The following is a 17920-nucleotide window of genomic DNA, read 5'->3' as shown; positions in this document are numbered from 1 at the left end:
TGCAGCTGGGAGGTGTGATTGCATCTTGTGTAGGCATACCTGAGCTAGCTTCAATCTAGCTAGATCAAAGCTAGCTTGAACAACAATAGCAGTGTATCCATGGAAGCAGGGGCAGCAGCAGGGGCTAGCCTCCTGATTACAAGGACTGGGTACATATCCAAGCGACTATGCCCCTTAGCTTTGATCTAGATACATCAATCTTGGGTGGGCCTGTACAAGCTGCAATCTCATATCTTCATTGCAGTGTGAATATACCCACAGGCACAGTCTCCACAGCCCAGGCAGGGTTGCCTCTGCCTCTCTCCCCCAAGCAGGGAAGGAGTCAGGCAAGACTGGGAAAATCTAGCTTGCAGGCAAGTGACTATTCTCCCATATTGTCAGGGAGTCACTGTTTCTAAATGGGAAAGATTTTTACCCGAACTATGGCCTCCTTACTATATAGGCCCTTCCAACAAACACACTAAGTGCCTTCACATGCTTTCACAAGCAGTACTAACATGAGTGGGCAGTATTGCAAGTATGAGCCCTCAACTAGAAATCCCAGGGCTTAAGGGTGTCTTCCTGAAAAAAGATAGGACACATCTTTCATGTAGGTATATGGGGCCTTCATCACTGAGATCAGATGCTCATGCAAATCAGTCCCCAGCTCTTATTGCTACACTGGGAAACTTTTTTTATAAATTATAAATTAATGGAGATATCCTATCTCCTAGAACTGGAAGGGACCTTGAAAGGTCATCGAGTCCAGCCCCCTGCCTTCACTAGCAGGACCAAGTACTGATTTTGCCCCAGATCCCTAAGTGGCCCCCTCAAGGATTGAACTCACAACCCTGGGTTTAGCAGGCCAATGCTCAAACCACTGAGCTATCCCTCCCCCCTTTATCCCTCCCCCCTTTATGGGACGTTGAGGCTATTCAGAGTCATCAGAAAAGTAGATTTACAATCCTGGCTTCTGCCAGTCACCGTAGAAAGAAATTCCCATTTTTACATCCCAGAGACAACTATTCCTTTCTGCATATGGATGTCACCGTTTTTCAGCTTTGATCATTACCCCACAGACAACTTTCTTTTTGCATATGGATGTCACTGTTTTGTTTAACTTTGATTATTAACACTTCTCCTGGCTAGTGCTTCCAGGTCTCTTCCATGATCAATATAGTATTAATACCAGCTTTAAGGAAGAAGAAAATTCACTTTTATCACTGCCTAGACAATTTTACTGATCAAGGCTTTGTACAGAGAGACCTGAAAATCAGCACACTGTGATATTGTTATTGGAGTACCTTGGATTCATGATAAACACAAACATACAATGGCAGAGAAGTCAGTCATAGGCCTGGCCTTAGGGTGAATGCTATCAGGTACAAGTTCTCTTTTCAACAGAATGTTAATAGAAGATGAAGATGGCCATAAAGGAAAAATGGTGTCATGGAAGAAAATGCAGTTTTGTTGGATCATACTGGGAATGCTGATCTCGCGCACAGACATGCATCAATGAACACATGAGATCTGTCCAGTAATTCCTGCAATCCCCTCTGCATTATCACATTGGCTGTGGAGATCAAGATTCTATTGTATATTCTCTTCTCTCTCAGGGACAGTGGAAAAGGTAGGAAGGCATATAGGCCACAGGGCACTTCATTTCAGTTTCCAGATGCAGTTTCAATTTTTCCACTTGGCATCTGGAAACAGCAGCAGTCCTCTGTGGCCTCTTGGTGCACCATGTGAGATGGTGAGTGACCTCTCACGAAGCTTGGCAACATCTTTCCTATATGACTTCCCACCTGTTGCCAAGATCATACAAAAGATAGGAAGCAGCAAAAAAGTGGCAGTTAGTCTGTTTATGCCTTACTGGCTGAAGACTACGGCTTTGAGACCTGATTAACCACGTGTTCATTGGATCTTCTGATGTTTCTATCTCATAATGAAGTAAGCTTGATCTCCCTTAATGTTTGATATCAGCTGAGGCTGATGTGAATCAGGTGCTATTGTTCTAGTAATTAGGAATTGCAATGAGCTTCAGCACTTAAAAATGTTGCTTCCAGTGACCAATCCTAAACTTTGTCATTGAAAAACTAAAACTCTTTGCCTCCCACACATTAGAAATTAATCTGGGAGCTGAAATTCTAGTAGATGCCCCTCAACAAGTAGTTTTCTATTTTTAAAACACGTCTGGTTCCTAAACTTCCAGGCTGATGTGTGTGGTACTTGTTGGTGCTGACGAGGTAGGTAACTTGCTGTTTTCTCATTTCCCACGCTCAACTCCCTGCATCTGGTGCTGAAGATGAGAGAATAGAGCTAGGGGACAAGAATACAGGGCAAGAACACTGTGTTGGTCTGTAAAAAGGAGAATTTTTTGAATTAATGCAAAAAGCCAGCAAAGGAAACAATAAATGAAAGAGAAGGAGAAAAATATTAAGAAATAAAAGTAGAGAACAGAGCTCATCCAGATACACTGTTTTGATACATGTTTCCCATACTTAGTGATGTGACTAAAATGTGTACTGGCCTCTCTAATTTTGTGCAGAAGAAAAGAGAATGTTCTTGATCTGGACTCACTGACAGTCTGCACCTAGTGTAAAGGACTCATATTTTTAAAACTTGCCATAGTGGCAAGGGATCTTTTTTCTAAATTAGTTTGCTACTTGCCAGTAATATTTGATGTATAACTTACATTGTAATTTAATTGAGACAAGGTGGATGAGGTAATTACCTTTTATTCAACCAACTTCTGGAAGAGACAAGCTTTCGAGGAAGAAGAGCTCTGTGTAAGCTTGAAAGCTTATCTATCACCAAAAGAAGTTGGTCCAATAAAAGATACTACTTCACCCAAGACTATGTTTTGTTTACAAAATGCTATTAAACTCTTTAATGTTACTGTAATGCTCCGCGCCGGCTCCAGGCACCAGCCGAGCAAACTCCTGCTTGGGGTGGCAGATTCTACGGGGCGGCATTCCGCCCAATCCTAGGGCAGCATGGCCGCTTTTTTTTTTTTTTTTTTTTTTTGGTTCACCTATCCGGCCGCCCTGTAGGGGACGGCGGCTCGGAGGAGGGGAGCGGGCTGCGTGCTCCGTCTGCCCCAGCCGGTGCCAGGTCTGTAGCAAGCACAGCAGGGCAGCCCGCGTCCTTCCCTCCCCGCCGACCGGAGCGGCGCGGAGCCCTCCCAGCAGGCGGCGCGGCAGTCGGGGCCACGTGGCAAGCGCCCCGCTGAAGTCCTGGCCGCCCCCCTTCTCTCTCTCCCCTCCGCTTCCTTCCCCTCCCCCCCCCGCTAGCCGGGGCACATCTGCAGTGCAGGGAGTCCCCCTTAACCCTGGCTCCGGCCACGCTGCAGGTGTTTGTTTTTTGGTTTTTTGTTTTGCTTGGGACAGCAAAAAAGCCAGAGCCGGCCCTGGTAATACTATTCTGTAATCCACACAAAATACTAGCAGCCTCTCCCCACTGCTTAAATTATAACAGAAGGAGCTGATAGTGAAGTTTCATGTTATAAAGAACTTGATTATTCAGAACAAGTACATTACAAAGTACAAAATTTAAAACTGCACTTTGTCAGAAATGAATGTGTTATGACTCGGTAATTTGAAAAATTCCATAATTAGTACTGGGTTCTGACTAATTAGTATGAATTAGCAAGGTTCTACTGTATTTTGATTGTTTAATGTAAGTACTTTTCAAAATCCAATCCTTTCTATTTTATACAGGTTTTTAGATACGTCCAAACAAGCCATAGGGATGTTGTTCATACACTTTGCAAATGTGTATTTATCAGACCTAACTGAAGAGGACCCTTGTTCACTGTGAGTGCTGTGAATTTGAGTAAACTACCCTTTAGGGAAAGGTCTTTTCTGAGATTCATTGACAATTTGATTGGGGGTTGATGATTGGAAAAAGAATCTGAGAAACTATTTTAAGGCTAAATGAGGGGCTTTTGAAAGCTCACGTTTTAAAAATAACTAATGGAGGATCAGAATCCTGATATCACTTCCTTGTCAGTATGAACTGGGAATCATTGAGAGGCAATTGAGTGTCCTGACACCTTGGATTGAGGGGAGAAAGCACCTTGTATCTCCAAGGAAACATCACCCTTCCCTCCCCCCCTCCCCCCCAAACACTCCCCTCCTCTCTTGCCAAATTAATGCATCATTAATAAGGATACAATTTAGTCATGGAGGTCACGGATTCGGTGACTTTAACAAACCTCAGGGACAGGTTGTGGGCTTCCATGAATTCTTGTTTATTGCCCACGACCTGTCTGTGACTTTTACTAAAAATAACCGTGACAAAATCTTAACCTTAATCATTAAAAAACACATCCTAACAGAAGGAAAGATTGTAACACAAGGCTGTTAACGGGGGGGGGCAGGGAGGTAGGGAATCCTAGCGAGCTAAGAAAATCTTCTATGGTTCCAATAAGTATCTTGCATAAACACTCCAAAAATCTTATATTAATCCAATCAGGCATGAATATTAAGTCAGAGTGGTGTCCGAGGATATTTTATAATGGCTTTCCTGTCTGTTTTCTAAAATGCTTGTTTGCTAATGCAGTATTACTTTCACTGTTAATGCTGAAAAATGTTGCTCAGCATGTAGGAGGCTAATACAGAAAATATTAATTTTGCAATCTGATGCTCTGAGCATTGTGACTATGTATATAAGCACTTAATTCCATTATGTTAAATCTGAAGATTTATGTCTTTGAGACAATTTTGAGCTCCTGAGTCTTTACCAGCAGCTACAGAAGCAAATGGAGGATAGTTTCGGGTCTTTCTTGAAAGGGGCTCCTGCCCGACAGCTTACATGCTAAACTCTTCTGGTAATGGGCGCTGTAAAACCACTATAATTTTGGACCTGCGTTTTACACTCTTGGATCCCAGCTAGAGGGTTGGCTCCACACATTGCCCCAAAGGACACTGCTTGCTTAGAGGCTTCTGAGCTCATGTTTAGTGGGCTGTTGTTAGTTGATTTGAAATGGTGGCTCTACAGCAAATCAAGACATTATTATTGGAAGGCCACTGTATTTTTATCAAATAATTACACAAGGGTTTAGTTTTAAAAAGTCTTATAAATAGACTAGTATCATGAAATAAAATTCAGTGTAGTTGTAGCACCTAATCTTGTGGGAATGCAAGAGGCAGAGCCAGAACCTTGTCACATTAGACTGTCCCCCTAAACTGAGTCATTTTTAACTTCTGGGAGTGCAAAAAGGCATCAAGAAACTTGTACTCAGAATTCAGGGAGCTGCAAATTAAAAACTCTGAACAAAGTTTATGGGCAGGTTTTAAATACCTTAAGATAAGGAGGACTGTAATTTAAACAATTAGAAAGGAGCAAGCAACAGCACTATAATATAGCCTACCTGATATTTTCTCACTCTTCAGACTGCAGTGACCTCTTGTGGTCTGGAATAAAATGGTTTGTGTTAGGGATACTTGTGTTGCTTGTTGGTTCCTTTGCTAAACACTTAAAAATTGATTATATGGTCCTCTTAATCATAATTTTGAAGCAGACTTGTGTTAACACTTTAAAAAAATGATTATGGAAATACCAATTCTGCACAAAAAGCTGTCTCTAAGACTTGGGTGCCACATGGCTTGTCAACAGAAGTTTTGGTTTCTTTTTATACTCTTGTTGAGCCTCTTCTGAATCTCAAAACTGGTGTTGAGGCTCAGTTTGGGAGACTACCATTTTATCCCTTTACACCCCATCTCCTCTTTCTAATAGTACCCATTTCACCACCACAGCCCTTTTCTTCCAATCACTAGAGAGTGCCAATAGCTTTCTCTGAGACACCAGTTTTCCTGCTGCAAATGTGCAAGTAAAACAATGTTGTCACCCTTTGTACTTGGGCACACCATCCACATGGAAGCAAGAATTCCACGTAGCAGTACAAAGAGTTACCATCAAGACACCTGACTGGCTTCAAGTATTCATGTTAAAAATTTTCAACCCAATGTGGCCTTTAAAAGAACAGTTTAATGTCATGTCACTGGTAGCACCTGAGCTGTTACCTTGTTCAGCCAAGAGTGATTAGCAAATGAGATACATTGACTTACAAGATGTTCTGGTGACATTCCGGTGAAGATATAACTCATGATTAATTTAAATTCCATAATAATCACTTTAGCTTTTGGTGAATACCGTACAGCCAAAAGTTTTTTTTTTTTTTTTTTTTTTTTAAACAACATAACAGTAGAGTAGCAACTATATAACTATTGAAATAGTTATATATATTAAAAAGAGAAGGGATTTAGACAGTCTTTTTCTGAAGATACATACAATTACAATATTCAGAATGGCTATATACACTACAGTAACTCCTCACTTAACATTGTAGTTATGTTCCTGAAAAATGTGACTTTAAGCGAAACGATGTTAAGCGAATCCAATTTCCCCATAAGAATTAATGTAAATAGGGGGGGTTAGGTTCCAGGGAAATTTTTTTCACTAGACAAAAAACTATATATGCACACACACACACACACACACACAATACGTTTTAAACAAACAATTTAATACTATTCACAGCTATGATGATTGTGAAGCTTGGTTGAGGTGGTGAAGTTAGAGGGTGGAAGAGGATGGGATACTTCCCAGGGAATGCCTTGCTGCTAAATCAGTGGTTCTCAAACTTTTGTACTGGTGACCCCTTTCACATAGCAAGCCTCTGAGTGTGACTCCCCCCCCCCCCCATATAAATTAAAAATACTTTTTTATATATTTAACACCATTATAAATGCTGGAGGCAAAGCAGGGTTTGGGGTGGAGGCTGACAGCTTGCGACCCCCCCCCCCCATGTAATAACCTTGTGACCCCCTGAGGGGTCCCGACCCTCAGTTTGAGAACCCCTGTGCTAAATGATGAACTAGCACTCAGCTAAGCCCTCAAGAGTTAACACATTGTTGTTACTGTTGTTGTTGTAGCCTCTACAAGGCAGCAGGAATGGAGGGGAGGGGAGATAGCATAGCAGACAGAGACAGACACACACCTTGTGTGTGGGAGAGAGCGAGAAATGCACACTGCCCCTTTAAATAAGCTGACCCACTCTTAAGTGCATTGTCTTTTTAAGTGGATCAAGAAGTTGAGACAGCAGCTGGTGCCCAGGCTTTCTCTGTCTGTGTCCCCACCCTGCTCTATATGGAGAAGAAGGGGTAAGTGGGGTGTAGGAGCAGGGGGGAGGGGGACACCCTGATATTAGCCCCCCGTTTCCCCTCCCCGCACAGCAAGCAGGAGTCTCAGGGAGCAGCTCCAAGGCAGAGGGCAGGAGCAGCACATGGCAGTGGGGGGAGGGACAGCTGCAATTGCTAGCCTGCTGGCAGCTCTTGCACAGGGAACTTAGGGGAGTGGGGAGCTGATAGGGGGGCTGCCAGTCCACCCTGGTTCCAAGTCCCCACCAGCTAGCTGCAACGGGCTGCTCTTCCTGCAAGCAGTGGACAAAGCAGGCAGCTGCCAAACGACATTAGAAGGGAGCATTGCACAACTTTAAATGAGCACATTCCCTAATTGATCAGCAATGTAACAACGAAACAATGTTAACCGGGATGACTTTGAGTAGTTACTGTAATTGACTTGGCAGAATTAAATCAGTCCAGTCTAACGTTTGGTGGAATTACTTTAAATTTTTATTCTATAGTTATTACACCATACATGTATTGTATTCAGCACCGGTGGCTGTTCATAGCTGGGTCTACAAGCATTACTTTTCAGTAGAAAAACTGATAGCTTCAGCATCTCACATATGTAAGAGCTGTGCCTTCCTATAACATCCACATGCAGCAAGTCAGTATTTTCCATGATTGGAATGAGTGTGATTTTTTTCACTTTGAACTGTTTTCCAAGCAATATAAGAAGGTGTTGTTTTTAAAATAAAATTCTGTTCTCGGGCTCCACTTAAATGAAGTCTTTCCAAATAGTGAAATGAGAGTGGAAGATGAAATGGTTTTAACTTGAGGGCATAAAATGCAAATTGGTGTTTATACACAGAAATACATGGAACTTAATTTGACATTTAACTGGAAGGACAAACACTAAGTAGTAGGGCAGTTCTAAAACTGTTTAAAATCTCGGATAAGAAACGGGGGTAAATACGTAACTGTTCAAGTTTTTAAAATCTCATAGTGATGCTGGCCTTTCAGAGAGGCAAGCAAATTTACCCTTCGTCAGTTGCAGCAATATGTTGCCCCCTAACTCCAGGGAAAAAAACCATGCTCATGGTTTTCTCTTCTGTACTTTCTCCCCCCTTCCAGGTACCTTATAAACTTCTTGCTGGATGCAACTTTAGGGATGCTGCTAATCTACACTGGTGTGCGTGCAGTCAGCAGCATTGTGGAATGGCAGCAATGGGAGTCCCTTCGCTTTGGTGAATATGGTAAATATTTCTATTCTTGCAACTAAATGAATTGGAGAGTAGAGCATTGCAGTGGCACTGCACTTACTTTTAAAGATGGTCAGTTAAACATTATTACACAAATGGTTGTGTAATAGTCAATTCTAACACTTGACTTGCATCCTGTGACAGACCCAGACCGGTTGGGTGCAGACCTGGTAGAAGACACTGGATGAATAGTTTTCTGTTTCCTGAGTGACCAAGGCAGGGGCTACCCCAGAGCAGTTAGGAAGGTGCTAAAAGCAATTAAGTCAGGCAGACTCCATAAGACACCTGGAACCAATTAAGAACTGATTAGAAGCAATCAAAGGGAAAAGGTTAATCAGATCACCTGAAGCCCATTTAGAACCAGCTGGGACTAGTTTAAAAGGAAGCCCCTTCAGAGAGGCCAGCTGCTAGGAACTGGGAGTAGGAAGGTGTGTTGTGGGAAGACTGGGAGAAAGAAGGTGCACAATAAAAGACCCAGGAGAACAAGCGTGGTCAGGTACCAAGGAGGGTGCTAGGAGGGGCCATTTGGGGAAGTAGCCCAGGGAAGGGCTGTAGCCCTGTAATATAGGAAAACTACCTGTTTCTGCTGCCAATTAGGGTCCCTGGGCTGGAACCCGGAGAAGAGGGCAGGCCTGGGTTCCCCCCTCCACCCTCCCCCACACACACACCCTGAGAAGGAAGACCGGGACTAAAGAGGGTTCTTAATCAAACCCGTCGACTGGCCGATGATGAAGGTGACTCAGTAAGCTGTAACCCTTGCCTCTAGGAGGGGAGAGAGGCTACATTGAGGGTCACAGGAAACCTCTGAGGCAAACCCTAACCGCCTAAAAGCGCAGGACACACCCCCCCCCCCCCCCAGGCAAGGCTGGTGCTCTGCCACTGGTCAGGGAGGGGGGTTCATGGGGGAGTTGGTTTTGGGTTTGGTTGTTTTTTTTTACGGTCAGTGTGCCCTCACCACAATGGAGGAATTGGTGAATGCTCTGGTACAAGCCACGGCAGCCCAGCAGGAGGCTACCCAGATACAGGAATGCAGGAATCTACCCGATTACAACAAGAAACCAACCAGGTTGTTAGTGAACCAAGCCGCCCAAGATCGAGCACTCCTCCGAGATGTAGTGGACCCCCTCCAACCAAACCCAAGGGCCTGGAGGGACACAAACCCTAAGGGCAGCAGGCCGTCTACCAAACATGATGGCCGGGGATGACATAGAGGCATATCTCCTGTCTTTTGAAAGAACTGCTCAGCGTGAGACGTGGCCACAGGACCAGTGGGCCAGCATTCTCGTCCCTTTTCTGTGCGGAGAAGCCCAGAAGGCCTATTTTGATCTGCTTGCCAAGGACACAGCTAATTACCCCCGGCTGAGGACGGAGATCCTGACCTGATCCTGACCTGATCCATGGACCCAGAAGTTCCATGATTGGAAGTATCAGGAGAGCAAGCCACCAAGGTTTTAGCTGTTCGATCTGATGCACCTTGCTCAGAAGTGGCTATGGCCTGAGGCATGCAGCTCAGAGAAAATTTTGGAGATGTTGGTCATAGACCAATTTAAAATGAGACTACTGCCAGACCTTGGTGCATGGGTAGGCCAGCATGACCCGTCCACCTACGATGAAACAATCGTGCTGGTAGAGAGACTATTGACGGCCAGGGAATTGACCCATCTACCTAGGAAGGCCTCTTATGAGGTAGGCGACTAACGCCAACCCTGCAGGTTCAGGTGACCAGACACCCGGGAACCCCTAGGTGGAAGAAGAGGGAGGCCGAAGACCAGACAGGAATCCAGGAAGATGGGAATGGATTGGGTGGGGGAAACTCCGAGGCTAAGCCTCCTAACCCATGGGACAGGAGAAGCAATTATAGGTGTTACTGGTGTGGGGCGCTTGGTAACTTAGCGGCCCAGTGCCCCAACCTCAAAGAGCCCATGCACAGTAATATCGGGGACTGGAGTGGCCCATGCTCCGTCCTCAACCTTGTGGGGGTCACAGTCACCCCACACAAATATACAAGCCCAGTAAGGGTGGATGGGGTAGAAACCGTGGCATTCATAGATTCCAGGAGCACTATCACCCTGATCTCAGGTAAACTAGTAAAGCGCAGCCAGTTAACGCAGGCTAAATGTACAGGGATTACATGTGTCCATGGGACTGTTAGCTACTACCCCATCATACCACTAAAGCTAGAAGTTCAGGGAAATGTCACTAGATGAAGGTAGGGGTGGTCCCACACCTCCCCTATCCCATACTCGTCGGAAGAGATTTTCCCGGGTTTGGAAACTTGCTCCCAGTGGAGGGGTGAGAGGAAGAGGAGCTCCCCAAACTGAGGGAGGCCTCCACAGCAGAATGTTCTCCCCCAATATTCGCGGAAGTATCCCAGGAACTATTCCCCGCCCCTGGGGGAGGCCGGAAGACCAGAAGGGAAAGAAGGGCGGCCAAGGCCTTGGGTACCCGAATCCTGCTACAAGGACAAAGGGCCGCCTGTGTAGGTGGGCAGACATGGGCTACTAAAAGGAAGGACCCCAAGACACAGGAAGGACCTCCTGTACCAGTTCGAGCGCATGTAAGAGCAAGAGGTACACCAGCTCCTAGTACCCTGGAAACACCAGAGGGCAATATTAAACCTTGCCCACAGTCACCTTTTTGGAGGACACCTGGGGGCGGAGAAAACCCAGGTGCGAATCTTGCGCAGGTTCTTCTGGACGGGGTACATGAGGATGTCCGTGGTACTGCACCTCCTGTCCCAAATGTCAATTGCACAGCCCTCGTCCACATCTAAGAGCCCCTTTGGTACCCCTATCGATCATCGAAGTTCCATTTGAGCGGATCGCCATGGATCTAGTGGGGCCGCTAGAGAAGACGACCCGAGGCCACCAGTATGTGCTTGTCATCCTAAACTATGCAACCAGGTATCCAGAAGCTGTCCCCCTATGAAACATAGCCTCCAAGAGCATTGCCAAAGAACTCATGGAAATCTTCGCCTGGTTAGGGCTACCAAAAGAAATCCTCACGGACTCATTACAAAATGAGTTACATTTCAAGTTGATGTATCCCTTTTAAAAACAATTTTTACTTCATCATTTTTTGGCATTTATAACCATGTTCCTCAGATCAGGATAATTAACGAATGATCATTTTTATCTGTCCCATTGTGGAACCAGGACCATTTCAGTATTTCTCCTCAATATCGTCGTCATTCACATTTAATTTCATTTACGAAAATTAAGAATGCTTCTCGTAAAATTCATTTATTAGGCAGTTCTTCTCCAGCTGGGTTCCTATAGCTGATGCCTGCAATAATCTGATTATCTTTTAGTTCGTGTAGCTCTTAAAAAAAGATTCTGATGATTTTCTGTGTTTAAGCTTTTGTATCTTTTTATTCATGTGCATCTCATCTGTTTTCTTGCCCTGTGATTCCTAATGTTGCAAGTTGATACGCATTTTCTCCAGATCCTCCTCCCAAGTTTCCTTGGCTATTTCCAAGATGCCTCAGAGGTGGCGTCCATACAATAGCTCAAAGGGGGAGAATTCGGTGGAAGCTTGTCTTTTGTACTAAGCTATCATAAGTGCCATTACAAAAAAATTATACTTTAAACAACTATTTCTGTTGATATGGTGGAAACATTTTGTATGTAGTTAACTAGTTGTTACAACTGAAAAATTATTATTTTTGTGCAAATAAGATTTGATTCCTTTAACTCAGCTAGTCATTGTATGCTTGGATATTTTTGTCCATAATGAAGGTAGAGTGATGTTCCCACCGAACATTCCGGTGACATTTTAGAAAATGTTTTTAGTCTTAAATAAGAAAGCGTTTGGTCTACGATTTGTGCTCTTAATGTGAAAGAAAAGAAAACCTGTCTAAAAAGGGTAAATAACATGTCTGTTTAAAAAAAAAACTGATTACATAAATATGAACTAAACTGTACTCAGTTGTTAGTGTCATGTACTTTTAATGTTCAAAGGTAAATTTAAGAAATTTGAACGTATATTTTCCCCACACTATCTATTGGGGGTCTCAGGGTATGTCTACACTACGAAATTAGGTCGAATTTATAGAAGCCGGTTTTATAGAAATAGGTTGTATACAGCCGATTGTGTGTGTCCCCACATAAAATGCTCTAAGTGCATTAAGTCGGCGGACCGCGTCCACAGTACCGAGGCTAGCGTCGACTTCTGGAGCATTGCACTGTGGGTAGCTATCCCACAGTTCCCGCAGTCTCCGCCGCCCATTGGAATTCTGGGTTGAGATCCCAATGCCTGAATGATGCAAAACAGTGTCGCTGGGGGTTCTGGGTACATGTCGTCAGGCACCTCCCCCTCCGTCAGAGCAACGGCAGACAATCGATTCGCGCCTTTTTACCTGGGTTACCTGTGCAGACAACATACCACGCCAAGAATGGAGCCCGCCCAGCTCAGCTCAGCTCACCGTCACCATATGTCCTCTGGGTGCCGGCAGACGTGGTACTGCACTGCTACACAGCAGCAGCTAATTGCCTTTTGGCAGTAGACGGTGCAGTATGACTGGTAGCCTTCATCGGCGATCTGGGTGCTGGCAGACGTTGGGCTGGCAGACGTGGGGCTGCATTGCACACAGCAGCAGCCCCTTGCCTTTTGGTAGAAGATGGTATATTACGACTGGTATCCGTCGTCATCGTACTGCAGTGGCTGTCAATCATGGGCACCTGGGCAGACCTGCTCAGTCCTATCGAACTGTCTTGATGATGATGGCTATCAGTCGTAGTATGCTATTTTCTGCCAAGCGCCCAGTATTTTCTGCCAAGCGCCCAGAAGATGCAGAGGGCTATCAGTCATGCTGCACCGTCGTCTGCCAGCTTAAGATGTAAAAAATAGATTTGTTCTGTATTCATTTGCTTCCCCTCCCTCCGTGAAATCAACGGCCTGCTAAACCCAGGGTTTTGAGTTCAATCTTTGGGGGTGGCCATTCTGTGTGACAGTTGTTTGTGTTTCTCCCTGATGCACAGCCACCTTCGTTGATTTTAATTCCCTGTACCTGTACGCCATGTCGTCACTCGCCCCTCCCTCACTCCCTCCGTCCGTCAGATACTAGTTTCGCGCCTTTTTTCAGACCAGACGCCATAGCTAGCACTGGGATCATGGAGCCCGCTCAGATCACCGCGGCAATTATGAGCACTATTAACACCACGCGCATTGTCCTGGAGTATATGCAGAGCCAGGACATGCCAAAGCAAAACCAGGACCAGCCGAGGAGGCGATTGCAGCGCAGCGACAAGAGTGATGAGGAAATTGACATGGACATAGACCTCTCACAAGGCACAGGCCCCAGCAATGTGCAAATCATGGTGTTACTGGGGCAGGTTCATGCCGTGGAACGCCGATTCTGGGCCCGGGAAACAAGCACAGACTGGTGGGACCGCATCATGCTGCAGGTGTGGGACAATTCCCAGTGGCTGCAAAACTTTCGCATGCGTAAGGGCACTTTCATGGAACTTTGTGACTTGCTTTCCCCTGCCCTGAAGCGCCAGAATACCAGGATGAGAGCAGCCCTCACAGTTGAGAAGCGAGTGGCGATAGCCCTGTGGAAGCTTGCAACGCCAGACAGCTTCCAGTCAGTCGGGAATCAATTTGGAGTGGGCAAATCTACTGTGGGGGCTGCCGTGATCCAAGTTGCCAGGGCAATGAAAGACCTGGTGATATCAAGGGTAGTGACTCTGGGAAACGTGCAGGCCATAGTGGATGGCTTTGCTGCAATGGGATTCCCAAACTGTGGTGGGGCGATAGACGGAACCCATATCCCTATCTTGTCACCGGAGCACCAAGCCACCGAGTACATAAACCGCAAGGGGTACTTTTCAATGCTGCTGCAAGCCCTGGTGGATCACAAGGAACGTTTCACCAACATCAACGTGGGATGGCCGGGAAAGGTACATGATACTCGCGTCTTCAGGCACTCTGGTCTGTTTCGAAAGCTGGAGGAAGGGACTTTCTTCCCGGACCAGAAAATAACCGTTGGGGATGTTGAAATGCCTATCGTGATCCTTGGGGACCCAGCCTACCCCTTAATGCCATGGCTCATGAAGCCGTACACAGGCAGCCTGGACAGTAGTCAGGACCTGTTCAACTACAGGCTGAGCAAGTGCCGAATGGTGGTGGAATGTGCATTTGGACGTTTAAAAGCGCGCTGGCGCAGCTTACTGACTCGCTCAGACCTCAGCGAAAAGAATATCCCCATTGTTATTGCTGCTTGCTGTGCGCTCCACAATATCTGTGAGAGTAAGGGGGAGACATTTATGGCGGGGTGGGAGGCTGAGGCAAATCGCCTGGCCGCTGATTACGCGCAGCCAGACACCAGGGTGGTTAGAAGAGCACAGCAGGGCGCGGTGTGCATCAGAGAAGCTTTGAAAACGAGTTTTGTGACTGGCCAGGCCACGGTGTGAAACTTCTGTTTGTTTCTCCTTGATGAACCCTCCGCCCCCCCCCCCCCCCACCCGGTTCACTCTACTTCCCTGTAAACCAACCACCCCAGCCTCCCCTACCCTCCCCCCTTCGAGCACCACTTGCAGAGGCAATAAAGTCATTGTTACTTCACATTCATGCATTCTTTATTAATTCATCACACAACTAGGGGGATAATTGCCAAGGTAGCCCGGGATGGGTGGGGGAGGAGGGAAGGAAAAGGACACACTGCAGTTTTAAACTTTAACTCTTATTGAAGGCCAGCCTTCTGATGCTCGGGCAATCATCTGGGGTGGAGTGGCTGGGTGGCCGGAGGCCCCCCCCCCACCGTGTTCTTGGGCGTCTGGGTGAGGAGGCTATGGAACTTGGGGAGGAGGGCGGCTGTTGGTTACACAGGGGCTGTAGCGGCGGTCTCTGCTCCTGCTGCCTTTCCTGCAGCTCAACCATACGCTGGAGCATATCAGTTTGATGCTCCAGCAGCCGGAGCATCGACTCTTGCCTTCTGTCTGCAAGCTGACGCCACCTATCACCTTCAGCCCGCCACCTGCTCTGTTCATCCCGCGATTCAGCCCGCCACCTCTCCTCTCGTTCATACTGTGCTTTTCTGTAGTCTGACATTGACTGCCTCCACGCATTCTCCTGTGCTCTGTCAGCGTGGGAGGACATCTGGAGCTCCGTGAACATATCATCCCGCGTCCTCCGTTTTCTCCTTCTAATCTTCACTAGCCTCTGTGAAGGAGAAACATTTGCAGCTGGTGGAGGAGAAGGGAGAGGGGGTTAAAAAGGACACATTTTAGAGAACAATGGGTACACTCTTTCACGTTAAATTTTGCTGTTCACATTACAAAGCACATGTGCTTTCGTTACAAGGTCGCATTTTTCCTCTTATATTGAGGGCCTGCCGGTTTGGTGTGAGAGATCACTCACGCAGTGCCAGGCAACAGATTTCGGCTTGCAGGCAGCCATGGTAAGCCACAGTCTTTTGGCTTTTTTAACCTTCTTAACATGTGGGAATGGCTTCAAACAGCAGCGCCCTCATTTCCCATATCAAGCACCCATTGGGTTGGCCATTTAAAATGGGTTTGCAATGTAAAAGGAGGGGCTGCGGTTTCCGGGTTAACATGCAGCAGAAACCCAACTAACCCCCCGCCCCCCCACACCCAATTCTCGGGGATGATCACTTCACCCCTCCCCCCCACCGCGTGGCTAACAGCGGGGAACATTTCTGTTCAGCGGAGCAGGAAGGGGCACCTCTGAATAAAATGTCCCCTTAATAAAATCGCCCCATTTCAACCAGGTGACCGTGAATGATATCACTCTCCTGAGGATAACAAAGAGCGATAAGGAATGGATGTTGTCTGCATGCCAGCAAACACCGGGACCATACGCTGCCATGCTTTGTTATGCAATGATTCCAGACTACGTGCTACTGGCCTGGCGTGGTAAAGTGTCCTACCATGGCGGACGGGATAAGGCAGCCCTCCCCAGAAACCTTTTGCAAAGGCTTTGGGAGTACATGAAGGAGAGCTTTCTGGAGATGTCCCTGGAGGATTTCCGCTCCATCCCCATACACGTTAACAGACTTTTCCAGTAGCTGTACTGGCCGCGATTGCCAGGGCAAATTAATCATTAAACACGCTTGCTTTTAAACCATGTGTAATATTTACAAAGGTACACTCACCAGAGGTCCCCTGTGTGCCCTCAGGGTCTGGGAGCACGCCTTGGGTGAGTTCAGGGGTTACTGGTTCCAGGTCCAGGGTGATAAACATATCCTGGCTGTTGGGGAAACCGGTTTCTCCGCTTCCTTGCTGCTGTGAGCTATCTACATTATCTTCATCCTCATCTTCCTCGTACCCCGAACCCGCTTCCCTGTGTGTTTCTCCAGTGAGGGAGTCATAGCACACGGTTGGGGTAGTGGTGGCTGCATCCCCTAGCATGGCATGCAGCTCCGCGTAGAAGCGGCATGTTTGCGGCTCTGCCCCGGACCTTCCGTTTGCTTCTCTGGCTTTGTAGTAGGCTTGCCTTAGCTCCTTAATTTTCACGCGGCACTGCTGTGCGTCCCTCTTATGGCCTCTGTCCTTCATGGCCTTGGAGACCTTTTCTAATATTTTGCCATTTTGTTTACTGCTACGGAGTTCAGCTAGCACTGATTCATCTCCCCATATGGCGAGCAGATCCCGTACCTCCCGTTCGGTCCATGCTGGAGCTCTTTTGCGATCCTGGGACTCCATCACGGTTACCTGTGCTGATGAGCTCTGCGTGGTCACCTGTGCTTTCCACGCTGAGCAAACAGGAAATGAAATTCAAACCTTCGCGGGGCTTTTCCTGTCAATGCATCTGAGTTGAGAGTGCTGTCCAGAGCGGTCACAATGAAGCACTGTGGGATAGCTCCCGGAGGCCAATAACATCGAATTCCGTCCAAACTACCCCAATTCCGACCCACTAAGGCCGATTTTATCGCTAATCCCCTCGTCGGAGGTGGAGTAAAGAAACCGGTTTAAAGGGCCCTTTAAGTCGAAAGAAAGGGCTTCGTCGTGTGGACGTGTCCAGGCTTAATTCGATTTAACCCTGCTAAAGTCGACCTAAACTCGTAGTGTAGACCAGGCCTCAGATCTGCCTACTAAAAATCCTCTAAGGGAGACCTAGAACTGTGAGCAAGAACCTCAATATTTTACTGAAAGATTTCTCTGGTGGTAGACAAAGGAACTTCTTTCATCTGAAGAGGGTGTTTTCGTCTTGATTACAACAAGGAGTCCGGTGGCACCTTAAAGGCTAACAAATTTATTTGGGCATAAGCTTTCGTGGGTAAAAAGCCTCACTTCTTCAGATGAAGATGCATCTGAACAAGTGAGGGTTTTTACCCACGAAAGCTTATGCCCAAATAAATTTGTTAGCCTTTAAGGTGCCACTGGACTCCTTGTTGTTTTTGTGGATACAGACTAACACGGCTACCCCCGGATACTTGACTTCATCTTGATTGCAAGTAAAAATAAAAACCAGGGATATCTTCTCTGCTTAAACTGACCAATGACACTGTCCTGTGCTGTTTGTATTTCTAGAAACTATATAATCATTCCCATGTTAGTTCTTGCTATGAGATCATCTCCTTTCTTAGCCCTA

The 17920-nt window shown here is 46.4% G+C and overlaps 1 protein-coding gene across 1 annotated transcript in view; it reads left to right on the top strand.

Annotated features, from left to right (window-relative positions):
• STIMATE (STIM activating enhancer) overlaps nt 1-17920 on the top strand; it is a 102068-nt gene that overhangs the window by 65885 nt on the left and 18263 nt on the right. The window contains exons 3-4 of the mRNA XM_065407930.1: nt 3699-3794; nt 8241-8362. Of these exons, the coding sequence (XP_065264002.1) occupies nt 3699-3794; nt 8241-8362 (218 nt within the window). The remainder of the gene's footprint in view (nt 1-3698; nt 3795-8240; nt 8363-17920) is intronic.

This window comes from Emys orbicularis, chromosome 7 (genome assembly GCF_028017835.1).
Source record: "Emys orbicularis isolate rEmyOrb1 chromosome 7, rEmyOrb1.hap1, whole genome shotgun sequence".
In the NCBI taxonomy this organism is placed as follows: domain Eukaryota; kingdom Metazoa; phylum Chordata; order Testudines; family Emydidae; genus Emys; species Emys orbicularis.
This window is presented reverse-complemented; position numbering and strand designations above follow the sequence as displayed.